The sequence below is a fragment of the Cyanistes caeruleus genome, chromosome 13, assembly GCF_971803275.1.
Source record: "Cyanistes caeruleus chromosome 13, bCyaCae1.hap1.1, whole genome shotgun sequence".
NCBI lineage: Eukaryota > Metazoa > Chordata > Aves > Passeriformes > Paridae > Cyanistes > Cyanistes caeruleus.
This window is the reverse complement of record NC_141713.1, coordinates 3,843,841-3,858,872: the sequence shown is the minus strand read 5'-3', so window position 1 is coordinate 3,858,872 and position 15,032 is coordinate 3,843,841. Positions and strand designations below refer to the sequence as shown.

The window sequence follows — 15,032 nt, the reverse complement described above, 5'->3', positions numbered from 1 at the left end:
TCTCCTCTGAATCACAGCCCATTAGCAAAGGTCCAGCTGAAATCCTGTGTAGAAGGAGCTGGAAAACTGCAGAGTTCACCTCTAACCACAGGTGATTTTAATCTACCTTTTGTTCTTCTGAAGAAATCTCCTGGTTACAGAATAGGACTGAACAATGAATACTTACACTAGGAGAACCTGTTCTAGGAGTGCAAGATCGTTACCTGCCACACTTAGAACTGAACAGGGAATTTTGCTTTGCCTTTGCTTTATTATTAAGAATATTGGCTATTGAAGCTTTTCAGGCATAATTTATAGCTTATCCTTTTTTTAAAAGTACACTTTTAATGACAGATGTCATTAGCTGGAACATCTGGAAGCTGGAAGTTTCAGAGGTTTCATGTGTTCTGTATTTCCTAAGTGACAGTGAGTCAGTGCAAAAGTTCATGTCCTCGTTGCAGATATTCCAAACATTCTACAGCCTATTGCTTCACAATACCAACACTCCTCATTTAATCTACACACCAGCAGATAGCCCTCACATACCAGTACTGGAAATAAAAGGCAAATAAACCTAGGACTGAAAAAAATATCATGAAGTAAAAAGAGAATATGAATAATAATCAGTAAGAAGCAATACAATTTCATACCTGTATTTTATTGTTTAAGCCTTTCAGGATTCTATCCAAACCATAATGTGTTAAATTTCACATCATTCTGAATTAGAAAAATATTATCCTGTTGAATAAAGTCAGAAAGAATAACAGATTTACCCAAGGTGATTTTTCAGGTACCAGCAGAGAATTTATGCATAGAATTTAAAAGCCCCAACTGTCAATTCTTCCATCTAGTCAGCAGTCCACTGATACAAATCCTTGACAGATAAACTGAAACCACTTCAAATTCAAAACAAAACCCAGAATATTTAAATACACAAACAAACAGACCATCTTAAAGAAATTGCAACAACCCAAGTTTCAAAATATTTTGACCAATTCTAACCTGTCTCTTTATCCTTTGGATCAGTTAACAGCAACAGTTTGCAAGTAGGATTATTTCGGTAGAGAGGGACAAAACACACACAGGAATCTTCAAGTTTAACCTAAAAAACAAACAAGCCCTGTAGCACTTTGCACTGCAAAGCTCACCAAAAAAAAAGTACTTCATGTATCAGATACACTTATGACATGTTTTATTGACATGCTTTGCTGACACACATGGCACAAGCTTAGCACAACAACCTCACAATCCTCAACTTCAAGGCACTGAAATACACATAATAGTCTAATGTTATCCATAAGGAAAGCTAATTTAAAATAAATCAAGCTACTGAAGTTAGTGAAGACCTTCATGCTGACTTGCCCTGGTTAGTACATAACCTGGCTTTGAACATTGTCACACGCAGACAAATGGTGTTATGAAAGACCAGACACATCAAATGAAAACAAATACAACTTGCACTTCTTACAGCATCCTCCAGCTGAGTACTTGTGGTGTTTTGCAAACAATGAATTAAGCCTCAGGGTACAGGGAGTATCAAAGCATTAGGGCAGTGCCTGGGCAGTTTATCTTCCAGGCACAGCGAGGGTAGATAATTGGCACAAGGTGGTTAAGTTGAAGGCAAAGCTAAAATCAAAATGCAGCTCTCAAGCTTTTGCTCTTAGACTAAACTTCTAAATGATGTGACACATAAACACAAAATTACTGCGCTCAAACAGCTCTATATGCATAGAAATGACGATTTCCATATGAATATTGCAAATGCTGTCATGTAAGTTTAGGTACAGGCAAAGAGCGTGCATGACTTAGCACAGTATGTACTGTACTTTCCAAAATCTGGTCCATTGTGTATGTGTGGGTGTGCCTCTCTCTCTAATTGCACCCATTTGTCAGTTTGCTATGAAACTCAAATCAGTCACGTGTTACATTTAATATTTCTTGGTACATGGAAGAAATATGAATATGGATTATTCAGGATAAAAACTCTAAGCTGAAACCAGTGCTCACTAGTTGATGAGTGCCAGAATCCTGGAAGCATCTAGGCAAATACTGGACTTCAGGAAAAAAAAAATTTAAAACTGCTTGAAATCTGTATTCATGAGCTTGCCTAAATCTGGGGATTCAGTTGTTCTTTGCATGCTTCAAACATAACAGCATCGATGTCACTATGGCACCTGGGAGCATTTCCATAATGAAAAGGCCAGGACTACTTCCAATTCTGCCATGATTGTTATTTTGTTTGATAAGGTAATGTGCACTTTCACAGCAGTTAACAAGAGCAGCGAGAGCCAAGCATAGCTTTGTGTGTGGCCGCTGCCAACGGGCTCCCATCCTCACTCACAGTAATCCTTGCTATTTGTGTCCTGGATGCTTGACCAAGCCATACCAAAAAGAAGTTCTGTGACCCCAGCAAGTGGGCTGACAGCCACTTAACTCCTGCTAAGTAATTATGCACTGTTGCCAGTCCTGCCACTTGAAACCTCTTTTAATTCAGATGCAGAAGGGGGAAAAATGCTTGGTAATGCAGTCATTATTTAAACATCAAACCTCTCATCCTTCAGGTTGTGGGTCTATAATAGAGATTGTTAGCTGGGATGTCCACTGGGAATGGTAGTTTTGCCTTATTACATTTAAATGATTTTAAATTGCAAAACATCAACATTCTTTGAGCTATTTATTATAGACTATAAAGAAAAAGACAAAGCAGCAAGAACAATACCATTACTTATGCCCTTGACTGGCTGACTGCAGATTAGATTAGACCTGAATTAAATGAATGCAAAGAGAAATGTGTTGCTATGAGACTCAAATCAGTCACATGATATATTTAAGGGCTGGTGACAAGCCACAAAATCAAGACAGTTGTGAATCAAAAGCCAGAAGTCCACCTTTTACTACTGATCTCAGCGTGTGTGGCTATTGCAGAATACACAGAGCACTGCGTGGGATTTTAACCTCCCCTCCCTTCTACAGGAGCAGCAAATGAACCTCTGAAAGTACAAGCAGACATGGAAGGTAAGGACACAGAAGCCCTAAACTGAGGGATCTTTGCATGTTCAGTCTGTTGCTATTTAGCCCTACAGTCTCCACTAGAGGGCATTAAAAGAGTATTTAAACCCTGTTGCATTCCCACCTCAAAGCCGATGCTGATCCCACCTGGAAAAGCATTTTTCTGGAAACTACTGCATATTATTTTCTTAAATTGTAGAAAAGCTACTGTATTCAAAACATTCATTTTAACTAATCCAATTTCTGCTTTGATAGTACAATAACAGGTACCTCAGCACATCTTCTATGATCTACAAAATGCCAGAATTAAAGATTTCATAGGTTGAGTGCAGTAAAAAAAAATTAATAGGCCTGTTCAGTCATCTCTAGTCCACCCAGGTGTCTTAGGAACAGAATTCCTTTGGGAGAAGCCACTCTCAGAATTACCAATATAGGTATTGGAAAGAATGGAAAACAAAAGACTGTATTTCAGTGCCTGTGTAAACTGCACAGTAGAGGCAGAATACAGAGTAGCACCATGGTATTAAATCTCTATAAAATTTGGTTTTGATTCAGTCCTGTAAGGAGGTAGGTCAAGATGCAAAGTTCACCAAAGTACTTCAAACCCTCTTCCACACTCAGAGGGTTTTAGACTTGGAGTTTAACCTTATCTCTCATTTATAGCAGGCAAATTATATGAAATCATGCAGGATTTGCTGATTTAAGAGATGTACAATCCAGCCACACCAGTTTACCCCTATCAGAAGATCATAAACACAACTAATAAACTAATATGCAAGTATCTAACTTGCAGCATGAGAAACATCAGCCTACTACCTCTCCTCCTCCAGGGATGGAAAAAACATCAGGAGTGGACAATGACTTCTCCAAGAGTTTTTCATAGTATGTTTCAGCATCTGCTTGCAGAACCTCTGGATCTCCTGCTATAGTATCAATGAAGTAAAGTTGACCTGCGATTAAATAAAACACAAGAGATTTTTACTTTTTCTATTAAATAAGAAACCTAAGTCTTAAAAACCTTAGTTTCCCCAGCAGCTGCTTGGTGTGGCTGGGGCCTTAATGATCTCATTAGAGCCTTTTGTATAATCCTAGTCTAAAACAGTAAGGCTGGTAAAAACCTGTCTGTATGTTATTTACCTCTTCACATGAAATTTTACAAAGCAGAACCATGACAGCATCAAATCACACTTGTCTCCTTTGAATTCAACAGTCTCAAGCACAGTCTCAAATTTTTCTAGATGTAAGTAAAATTGTTTTAAAGCTGAAAGAGCAAAAGAAATTCTTCAAAACAGCCTGAGTTTAGCACTGTCCAAAAATATAACAGGAAAAGAATTCCAAAGCTTCCATTATTTCTTGGAAGACTGCCCCTTTTTGGGTCAATCTGTTGTTTGATCTGTTGTTTGTCATTAATTTTTCCTTCTCTTTTTTGTGATTAACATCAGTTGGACACTTTCATAACAATGAAATAACGTAAAATATTTACCTACACAAGACTTTCCAAAATAGTAATATTATGGTTTATGCAATATAACTTGGAATCCATGTGACTCAATGCTGGAGGGTATTTGTTAACTGCATGCAAAAAAAAATTATATAGATCTGATGCTTATTACCTAAATGCAAAGTCCAACTTGGAGTTCCTGAAGAAGCAATAACCTCCTTCTGATATAACAAACCAGACTGCATGGTGGCTCATCACCAACCCCAGAAAAAGACCATGACAGGAAATGTGTTAGCAACCCAAACGGTGTCCAGACACTCTTCTATCACAGGAATGAAGCAGCTTCTCTTTAAGGAGCCTTCAATCAACAAGCTACACCTGCAACTCTTGTAAGCCCCAAAGTGAGGCTCAAATCTACCACACAGCTGTAGTTGATACCTTAGTTCTGAATCCTCCCTTTTTAATGATGGTTTGGTCTCACACAGCAGCTCCCTTGGTAAGTTAAACATGAAATAACTGCACTGATAGTAAAGTAAATGGCTGAGACAAGTAAGAGTCTTTAAAGGACCAGTGCAAGACCTGTTTATACTAAGGTTAACAAACTATGAATCATACAGGTACCATATTGAAAATTATACATTTCCACATAAAAGTAGGACCACAGGATTTGTAGTACCAGGTCAGACCATTCACCCATGGTCCTACCACTCTCCCTCCAGCAGTGATCAGTATCTGAGTCCTCAGCAAAAGGAAAAGAAAATTAAAATGTTTAAAATCCTTTAAACACTGTTTTCCTGCCCTTTGCAGGCAACCAACTTCCATCCTGAGGCTTGGCAGCAAAGCTGCATACTCAGAACACTGAAGAGAAGATACTCTGAAAATGGGTTTCATAGCATGTTTGTATGTGACAAAATGGAAGTGATTGCAACACTGGCAAGTAGAGTAACATTATAAAATCCCAGGCAGAACTTAAATACCATCAAGCAAAGAACTTATGTCAGGAGAGAAATTAAAGATTATTATTCAAAATTTTGGTAATTCACAAAAGCAAATTTACTAGTAAATTAATCCTTTACAAAAAAGCAGCATGTAAGACTTGAGTTTAGCACAAAGAAAAATATTTGCCATGCTAATAAATACCTTTCATGAGGTGCTGCTTACAAAGCTCCCTCCTTCCATGGTGCAGCCAGTGCAACTTAACAGCAGAGTCATGTTTTCTCCTCACTGAACAAAGCTATTAACTTTCTGCTACATAATATGCTTGTACTCTAAGGAAACAAGAGCCACTTGAAGGACGAAATAAGGTCACAGATTAAATAATGAGGCATTAGAGGAAACTTCTGATCAGCTTTCCATCAATACAGCTTTGCACAGAAAAAACGTTTTCTTTTAAAAAATACTTTGAAAAGGCCCAAGTGAGTTAAATTTCTTGTGAAGAAAAAAAAGGTTGAGGGGGTAGAGAGAGTGAGGTTCCTTTAGGAACAATATGGAACAGAAATGACACTTTAGGTGATTGGAATGGCCTCAAGAAGTCAGTGGTGCTAAGGCTGGCTTTTGTGAACATCCCAAAATCTACACACACATGTACACACCAGTCATACTGTTCAGCTGCCCTAGGCAGGGCAAAAACCACTTATCTGAATTTCTTTTCATGTTAACTAATGTGTTTCCCAGTTTTTTCCCAGTATAAGTGACAAAATAACATTTGCCCTGCTGTGTATGTCCCTTTTACACTTTTTTTATATACAGGCACAAGAAAAGCCCTCAAAGTCTATCCATAACTATTGTTTCTTGGCATTCAACTAAAGCCATAATTATTGCTGGCTAACAGGATGTTATAAAGGTTGCTAATCAAATGCAAAATAAACCAACTTTGCTTCAGAATAAAAGCAGTGCTGTTCTCTGAGGAATACTTCAGTTCGAGGCACAATCAGCATCTTGGGATATCAAAATTACAATGTTCCAAGGACAGCCTTTTGACCAAATTGGAATTACAGCATTTTATTTGAATTTGACCTTACCTAGCAGCAACAAAAGAGCACATGGTGGCAGCCAGTCTGCCAGGACCTTGGCAGCAGGTCCTGTGAGGAGCTCTGTGCACAAAGGGTAACCCGAGTCACAAATGGGGCCTCCTGCTGCAGCCACAGAGATGGGACCATAAACCAGGAGAATAAATTTAGAATGGGAGGCCTCCTGCACCAGAGGGATTCCTGACATTGGGACTGGCATCTTAAACAGCCAAAGCTGCTAAACAAGGTCAAGGCATCCTCGAGGTAGATGGTGCAGCAGCAGTGACAGCGAGGGGGTGACAGACAGGTACCAGCCTTTGTCTTCTGCAGGGCACTGGCTTTCAGGGCAAAGGGCATGGAAGCTTTGCATTCCACAGGGAAAAATTATCTAGAGACAAATAAATGAGAAACCAAATGAGCACATTTCCATTTCAGGCATGCAGAATAGATTTTAAAGCAAAAACTAGCAGCGCATCTGCTTCTCTCTTTTGTTTCCATGGAGCAGTCTGGGCCACATTCTCAAGTGAGGATGTGCAAGTACATCTCCTCTCACTCTGGTGATCTGTCATCAATTTGCACTAAGAATCTGATTTTTTGAAGTGAAAAGCTACAGCTAAAACCAGCTATAAATATCAGCAGGCACTGCCCATACAACTCAGTCATCTTTAGGAGATTCTACCCTTCAAAACCTCAGCCTAAAACATTGTCCATCTCTTTCAAAAAGGAATAAACCAAGGCCCCTGTTTCAGTCTAGACCCCCAAACTCAGATTTTTTTACTCCCATTGCTATTCCACCCCTTGTCTCCTCCAGGAGAGAGAACTAAATTTCATGGGGGTTTTATCAAGTGGGCAAATATGCTCCTTGAAAGGTAAAAGTCAGACTAATTTTACTTCACTTAGGACCCAAAAAGATCAATACGTACGAATCCAGATATATCTCATCAGCACACACAAATTCTGCATCAAGTACATAAATGCAATCACAAAATGGGAGACAATATTCTACCCTAAACTAGAAATAATTTCTATGAATTAGAGACAGACCCTCATCAGTACAGATTCAGCAAGATTTCATTCTATCAGTTAAAGTAAGCAGGAAATATTTTCCATGGCAAAAGAATTTATTCTCAATACAACAGAAAACACATGGTGCATACAGTCGTATGTGAAATTCCAGAAGTGAAACTACAGACTGTTGTAATGTCCAAAAGTAAAGGACATACTTCCATCTAATCAGATATGCTGAAGCTGCTTTGCAAAATTGTTTTTGACCATGAAGCCAAGAGACAATTTAGTAAACAAGAGATATTTCCTAGAACCATGAAATGGTTTGGGTGGAAAGTGACTGTAAAGATCATCTCATTCCAACCCCTGACCTGGCACCTGCCACTAGACCAGGTTGCTCCAAGCCCTGTCCAACCTGGCCTTGGACCCTTCCAGGGATGGGGAATATTTGTATTCATTGTTAAGAATCTTCTATTCCTGCATTCACTTGTAGCTAATTAATACCGTTCCCTTAAGCCAAGGAAGTTGGTGGTGCAGTTTTTTTCCAGACCACTGGCTTGATTAAGATGCACTGAGATATTGCTGGTCCTTCCAGAAAAGTCAGACTTGTTGAGATGCCCATTTCAGAGATTTGTAAGGGCATTTAGGATGCAGCCAGATTGTAAAGCAAAATACATCAACCTCACCGTAGATGAAGCATGAAAAGTGTTATGTCTGAAGTGAATTAATCATTTATCCTACAACTACTTTTTCGTGTTCTACAAACACAGAGAAGGATACTACATGCATCCATTAAGAGCTGTGTGTTTACAGAAGAGCCATCAGTCACCACAGGACCTGTATCTGGATTTTGTACGCTTGCGCAAATTTATGCATCATTTTGCATGTAAAAATATGAAAAACACCTCAGCCAGATTTCTACTGGTGTAGGAACAAGAGAGATAAAAAGAACTTAACATTTCTAATTTACAAGTTTCATTATTTTTTAAGTCAGTTTGCCATTTCTACAGCTTGCAATAGCAGCACTCGCTTTGTTTATTGGCTTTATTTCCATGCCAATATATTTCACAATAACAAAAAAAAACCACCAAAAAAACAACTTCAGCAGGTTTTAAGTGTTTCTGATGATATTCTGAGGGGCTTTGTCCAAGATGTATTTTCCTTTTTTTTCTTTTTAGATCAAAAACCACTTTGCAATATGACACAAACATGCACCAGAACAAAATGACAGTGTATCATCTCACTATTTAGGAGGGAGTGCTGTTGTAATTAAACCATGCAACTGAGACGAGAGCTCCTAAGATTTATTCTTAACACAGGTGTGGTTTTGTGGCCCCTAACAAATCACTGCATCTTCTGACTGGTTCCTTATCAGTTAAGTGTATGTCTTATCTACCACTTCAAAAGGGTGTGATGCTTTCCTTATCAGTGCCTCTGAAGGCACTATGTAAAAAGACCAAGAAGTCACATAACATAAATTGTTCTCAGTTCGCCATAGACTGTCACTGCCACACTACAGAAGCACACCCAGGACAGTGTCTAGGATTGAATAACTACTTTTTTTGCCCTTCTGAATCATACACAAATGACTGAAGTGCTGTCCCTTACCCTCTCACAAGAGCAGGAGCTCTGTGACAAACAGCAGGGCTTCACACCAACTCTTCTCCTTCCCTTCCCATAAGCCTGAACAACTCCAGGCATGTGGTTATCGTTAGACAACCATATTTGTTTAACCTCTCAAAGGAAGGAAGAGGTCTTTGGCACGCTCCCGGGAGTACACGCAGAACCTGACTCTCACATCCTGAATTTAACTGAGCAAATACATGTCAAAAACCCAAATTCTGGCATAAGTGAAACTGCAGTATCGTAACAGCGTGTGGTGGCAGCGGAGCCGGCGGGTGAACGCTGTGGTGTGCTATCTATCCAGCACAGCAAGGCAGCTCTGCACCACGTGCTGCACATCGTCCATGAGAATAACATCCTTCCCACTGTTCAACTTACCCCATTTCTAATAGAACAAGAACTCTTAGAATAGATGTAGGTTTCAGGTTTGTATGTGTCAACACCAAAATTCCATTCATGCATCACTATGTATCACTCACTATTCTATCACAAGTCAAATGGCCAGAAGGGCCTCAGGAGACAAACGAAATAAAAGGTTCTATCTGTAAATAACCTTCAACTGTGGAATCACTGTGGAACTGAAGGCAGAGGAGAAAAACCTAATCTCACTCCCAATAAAGAAATATGTTTGATTAAATAGATAAGTTTAGCTATATATGTCATTACTACAAATTTTGTCACTCAAATGGAGGGCAAACCAAATCCTAGGCATGCCAAACACAGGCTGCTATCCCAGTAGCCATGCCACTCCTACAAACACATTTTTACTACTGATTTCAGAAAAGAGAAGAAAAAAGCTTTAGGTATACACATATATTTACCTGGATGTAGATGAGAAAAAGGAAAACACCTTCAATTTTCACACACTTCCATGAGCTCTGAAGGCCTTCCAAACCTTCTGTTACCAGGTCTATAAAACACGTGTTTTTCATTTCCCAAAACTAAAGGTAATCCACAATTTTTGAAATGGAAAAAAAATAGACAAGGAAATTAAATAATTTATTTAATTATTTAGCTTCTTTTATAAAAATACTTAGCTGAAACCACATTAATTAAAATGTTTTGAAGGCTAGAAAAGCAAGTGCATATTGAGGGGAATCACGTAAGGGTGAGTGCATACTGAAGAGGTATTTCCTCCACTCTCACCTGCACTACTCCCATAATGAAAGTTCCATCAAATAGGTTCCAACTATACACATTTTTCCTCAGATGGATCTTTAGTACTGTTACACTTGAAAATATAAAGCCACATCCAACTCATAGTACAAATAAACTAAAATACATCTGTGTAAACAGGCTACCCCATCCTATTACACACACAATGCACATCTGGACTGGCATGTTTAGGACAAAGTTTTAACCCAATGTAATTGAAAAAAGCTGAGGTATTACAGCCCAGCAACAGACTTTACAAATAAAAACTGCAGCATACTGTTAAACCATGGAAGTGCTACCAGCTGTAGCTGTGACATATCAGAATTCATACTTCTGCACATTTAACTTTGTTTTTCACAGAGCTTAGATGTAAAAACTAAAGAAGCAGCTTACAGAATAATTCAGTGAAAAATGCAGTGCTGGAGAAAAGAGAGATTCAGGACTGTCATTAATTAAGGCTTTGAGGTTCATGTTCACGTCAGGTTTTCCAAGGAAATTCTATCAATTGAGTGGGACTGCTCCTAATACCTCAGAGCTTGTGAACATCAGCATCAAGTTCTCAATAAATACTGGATTTCATACAATCAAGAAATGGGCAGAAGTGCTCCTGGAAGTCTGACTTTGACTACTGAAGGTAGATGTATGGATTTTGGAAGCATAAGATGATTCAGGTGGGAAGAGACCTTAAAGATCATCAATTCCCTGCCATGGGCAGGGACATCTTCCACTAACCCAGGATGCTCCAAGCCCCATCCAACCTGGCCTTGGATACGTCCAGGGATGGGGCAGCCAAAGCTTTTCAAGCTTCTCCGATGTCAAAGTTGTCTTTTCTTGTATATGGAAGAAAAAAAAAAAATCCAAATTTGTCAACTTAATTATTTATCTATCCTCTAAACTAAATAAAATACACAAGTTTTCCAGAACAACTGGAAAGAGGCTGCTTTGAAAGGAAAATGGCAGAAAAGATTGTGAACAGCAGCAGCTGTTTTATGAAGCACAAGTACAAATGCAGATAGTGCCAATTCAATCCTCTACAAAGATGGAAGGTAGAAAGGAGGATGCATTGGTCCAAAGTCATCCTGTAACTTGGGGGAAATGAGGAAAACAATGACTCCCATTGTGATAAACAAGGAATAGTGAAACGGCAGGAAATGACAACTGAGTTTGACAAATAGTCTAGCACAGAGATGAATTCATCCCACAGGGAGAAGCCAGACAGACTGACAGGACACTTTCAGAAAATGGCTGTGTTTGAATAATTAAAAGTTATTGCTGAAACACATGCTATTACAACCTGGCAGCAGGGCTAGGATTTAAGTACCAAATCAAATACATTTTCCCATTGCTACCATCATCCAAAGGAAGTGTGAGAAACCTAAAGCCACACCACACACAGCCCTTACCATCACCTCATACAAACAACAGCAGTATGTGGCACACCAGGAGTACCTGAAAGCCCTGCTTTGCTATCAGAAAGGACAATATTCCCCAAGCAAACAAACTAGTGATGAAAATATGAGACAACTGTCTGGATTTTCAGAGATACCAGCTTCAAATACCACATAATTTGAGTTGCAAATGCTTTACATCTGATAGGCCTACTGCTCCCACCAGCAGAGAGCATAAGTCTGCCTAAGAAAGCCCAGCAGCCTTTCTCCAAATTACTCGCAAGGACCAATTTGCACAGCTAGAATAATCTCAAAATAAAGCAATTAATTGAGGGGTGGGGGGGGGAAGGAAAGAAACAAAAACCAATACCCTTCCCCCCAGTCATTTCCACTTTGCTGAATTTATTATACAGCTGCAAATTAATACGTCACCTGCATCAACTATCACAAGACTGTCTCAGAACTTGCTTTAATAAAAAGCTGGCAGTAGTGGAGGAAATATGTAAACATCGCTCTTGTTTCTCTGTGCCATTGTGTCAGCTATTCTACATGTCTTTGAAGGTGCTCCAAAATCAGCATGGCTCTGCTTTTCCCTTTTTCTCCTTTTGGGAGGAGGAAAAAGCAGAGAACGAAAGACAGGCTGGCAACAGAGGGCTGACTCTGTGCTTGCTGTGCTCTTGATAGTGAGGCTCAGTGTGTTCAAATTCAGTTTACACAGGCTCTTCGGTAAGGACAAAAGAAACCACTGCTGGTGGTTAAAAATGCAAAAGGTTTTGATTGCAATTGCTTGACAATCAGCCAAAGATATGACTAGGGGGAAAAACACAGCAAGGCAGCTATGACCAGAATGGAAGAAACAAGGAAAAACACATGGCTTGACTTCAGAGCAGAAAATTGACTTAGGCTTTGCATAAATGACAGCATACCTCCAAGCCTGCCTGATCCACAGTCTGCCTGGAATGGGAACATGTAGGCTAAAAGCAGAGCCTATTAAAAGGCATAATGTTTCTAAACGGCATCTGTTACGTACTAATAAGCATTACTTAAAGGACACAGGCCTTAAAATTGCTACCAAACGTGCACTTATCTGAAACTGCTGCAAGGCAATTGTTACCACAATGTCACATGACACCATGGGAATCTGAATAATATAAAATGTTTTTATTTAGTTTGGCTTGAAATCATTATGCAGGAAAAATATGGAGGCACATTCTGAGATTTTTTGAAACTGTGCGACTTCACAGGAATGAAACACCAGCAAGAATTACATCAGCGGAGCCATTTGCCATCTGTTGTCAGTAATACTATAAAGCCCAGCCACCAGACAGCAGTTTCAAAGGTTACAAACACAAGGTTTTCAAGCATCCACAGATCTCTGGGTAACTGAGCAGGACACAGATTCCTTCAGATATGTGCGACCCGAGGGTCTGCCAATCATTCAGCAAAGACAACATGCCAGAGCCGGGAATTGCCAGGCAAGGCGTTTGGAAGTCTCTCAGTATGCAACCTTTACACAATGTGGCAAATACATACCAGCCTCATCACGTAGGTTCCTATAACACACTCACAGCCATAATGCCTGCACACCTCCCACTTGCAAATTGAAACCGGCCAGACTTTCTCCTGTGTTGTTTGTTTTCCCAAGCTTTCCCTCAAGGGAAGGAGTGTGTTCACTGAAACGCTACTATGGAAAGGGACTCGGGTTTGTTAGCCGGGGTTTGGCCTGCAGTTGTCCTTTGAGGGAAGTATTTATGATTTTGTTTCCTGATTTCATTTCTTTTTAGACTGTAACTACATATTTAGGTTAAAGACAGCAAGGTTTCAATAACTTGCCTTAGCTGTGGCAATGTTATGGCAGCCCTTACCTCTTCGTACACACAGCCTGAGTAAAATTCTACCTGCTCCATACCTGAGATTTTAGTTCCACTGTAGGAATCTGGTTGTTAATCAGTCTCATCTTAGAACTCTGAGAAGCTTTTTTAGATGCAGAGGCCATACTCCTGATAGTACCTATACACTACCTGAATTTTGCATTTCCACCTTCCAAGCTGTTGACCTCTTTCCTATAAACTGATTAACACGGATTTCATGGAGGGTAGGGAGATTTCCATCTTCCTAGAGAGACAGATGGAAATTTAAGGCTTCATTAATGCAATTGCCAAACTAGATACACAGGTTTCTCATCCACTAAGTATTTCTCAGGCTCCAGAGCTGCATATACGTGGTTGCTCACTGTTTCTGTTACGTGGTTAACACATAAAAATCTGACTTTCAAGGTATTCTGTAATCAAAAGGAATTTGCAAGAAGGCTGAATTTAAAACAAGAACCTCAAGTTCTAGGTCAACAGCTGGCCTGCTTCTCAACAGCATGGTCTGCCTGGAACTTGTAAAGGGGCTTAAAAACCTGGAAGTGTAAACAATCTTTCCCTGTGAAAAACATACAGGAACAGCCATCAAGAGTGAGTTGTAGCATCTCAATTACAGCACGACATGAACTGAAAAGCAGTATTTCCACAGCAGCTAATGGCTGACTTCATGTGCTCTTAAAGTGTTCTGCATACTCAACTTGCTTACTGGCAGCTGCTCCATAACTATTTTAAACATAAATTTGTGCAATTAAATAACTATACCAAAACTCACACAACACCTAAAAACAACATCAGCTGTCCCAAAAGAGAAAGGAGATGGAAGAACAACTATTCTAAACATTCAATCTGAAGGTGATGAAAAAGTCAGGGGAAAATGTAGACATTAATTGAACTGCCCAACACTACAATGCTTCCTTGGATATGAAAACCCAAGTTCTATTCATCTAGAGATATTTTAAGAAGATCAGCAGAACTGAGAGTCTCCCCCCCATGAAAAGAAGTAGCATTATTACAAATGTTTGACTTCCGTCAGTGGTTGATAGGAGGGGAAAAACAGAGCAATCTGACTGCAGTGCATTTAGCCATGAGCAGCTAGAGGAACTAATGAACAACATCATTATTTTACTGAAGGGGATGAAGTAGCTGCTTTATATAAATGGCAGCAACTCAAAATGTGTTTCAGAAGATAAATTCACTTTCCCTACATTTACCTGCTAGCGTGACAAATTAAGAAAGAAGATATAAAAACAGAGCAGGAGGGAAAGCAGCACAAAAGCTAACTGAGGTGATGCAATGGGCCCTTATCCAAACAAGTGCATGAACAGAGATTCTTGGAAGTCCTCCTAGTCAAACACAAACCCAGAACACCGCACATGCCAGACTCCTCTGGAAATCCATGGTGGAGCACGTGCAGAAGATCCACCTATGCTAAAATCACGTTCTTTACCAAGCACCCGAAGCTCGGCCATTTGGGAACTGACACAGTGCCTGTTTATTTCAAAGCACTCTAAGTCCAGCAGGTACTGAAAGGCTGAGTTCTGCTGGGCAGAGCAGC

At 39.6% G+C, this 15,032-nt stretch overlaps 1 protein-coding gene across 6 annotated transcripts in view; it reads right to left on the bottom strand.

Annotated features, from left to right (window-relative positions):
- FAM169B (Protein) overlaps positions 1-15,032 on the bottom strand; it is a 42,705-nt gene that overhangs the window by 26,472 nt on the left and 1,201 nt on the right. For 2 of the 6 annotated variants that reach the window (XM_086849755.1, XM_086849754.1), the window contains exons 2-4: positions 6,451-6,826; positions 3,805-3,938; positions 982-1,081 (exon numbers count right to left, since the gene is read on the bottom strand). The exons of 1 other annotated variant lie outside the window; for it this stretch is intronic. In XM_086849755.1, the coding sequence (XP_086705881.1) occupies positions 982-1,081; positions 3,805-3,938; positions 6,451-6,658 (442 nt within the window). In that variant the 5' untranslated portion in view covers positions 6,659-6,826. Of the gene's footprint in view, positions 1-981; positions 1,082-3,804; positions 3,939-4,601; positions 4,833-6,450; positions 6,827-15,032 lie in introns of those variants that run through there. 3 more of the 6 variants (XM_086849756.1, XM_023933859.2, XM_086849758.1) reach the window with 3 other exon arrangements.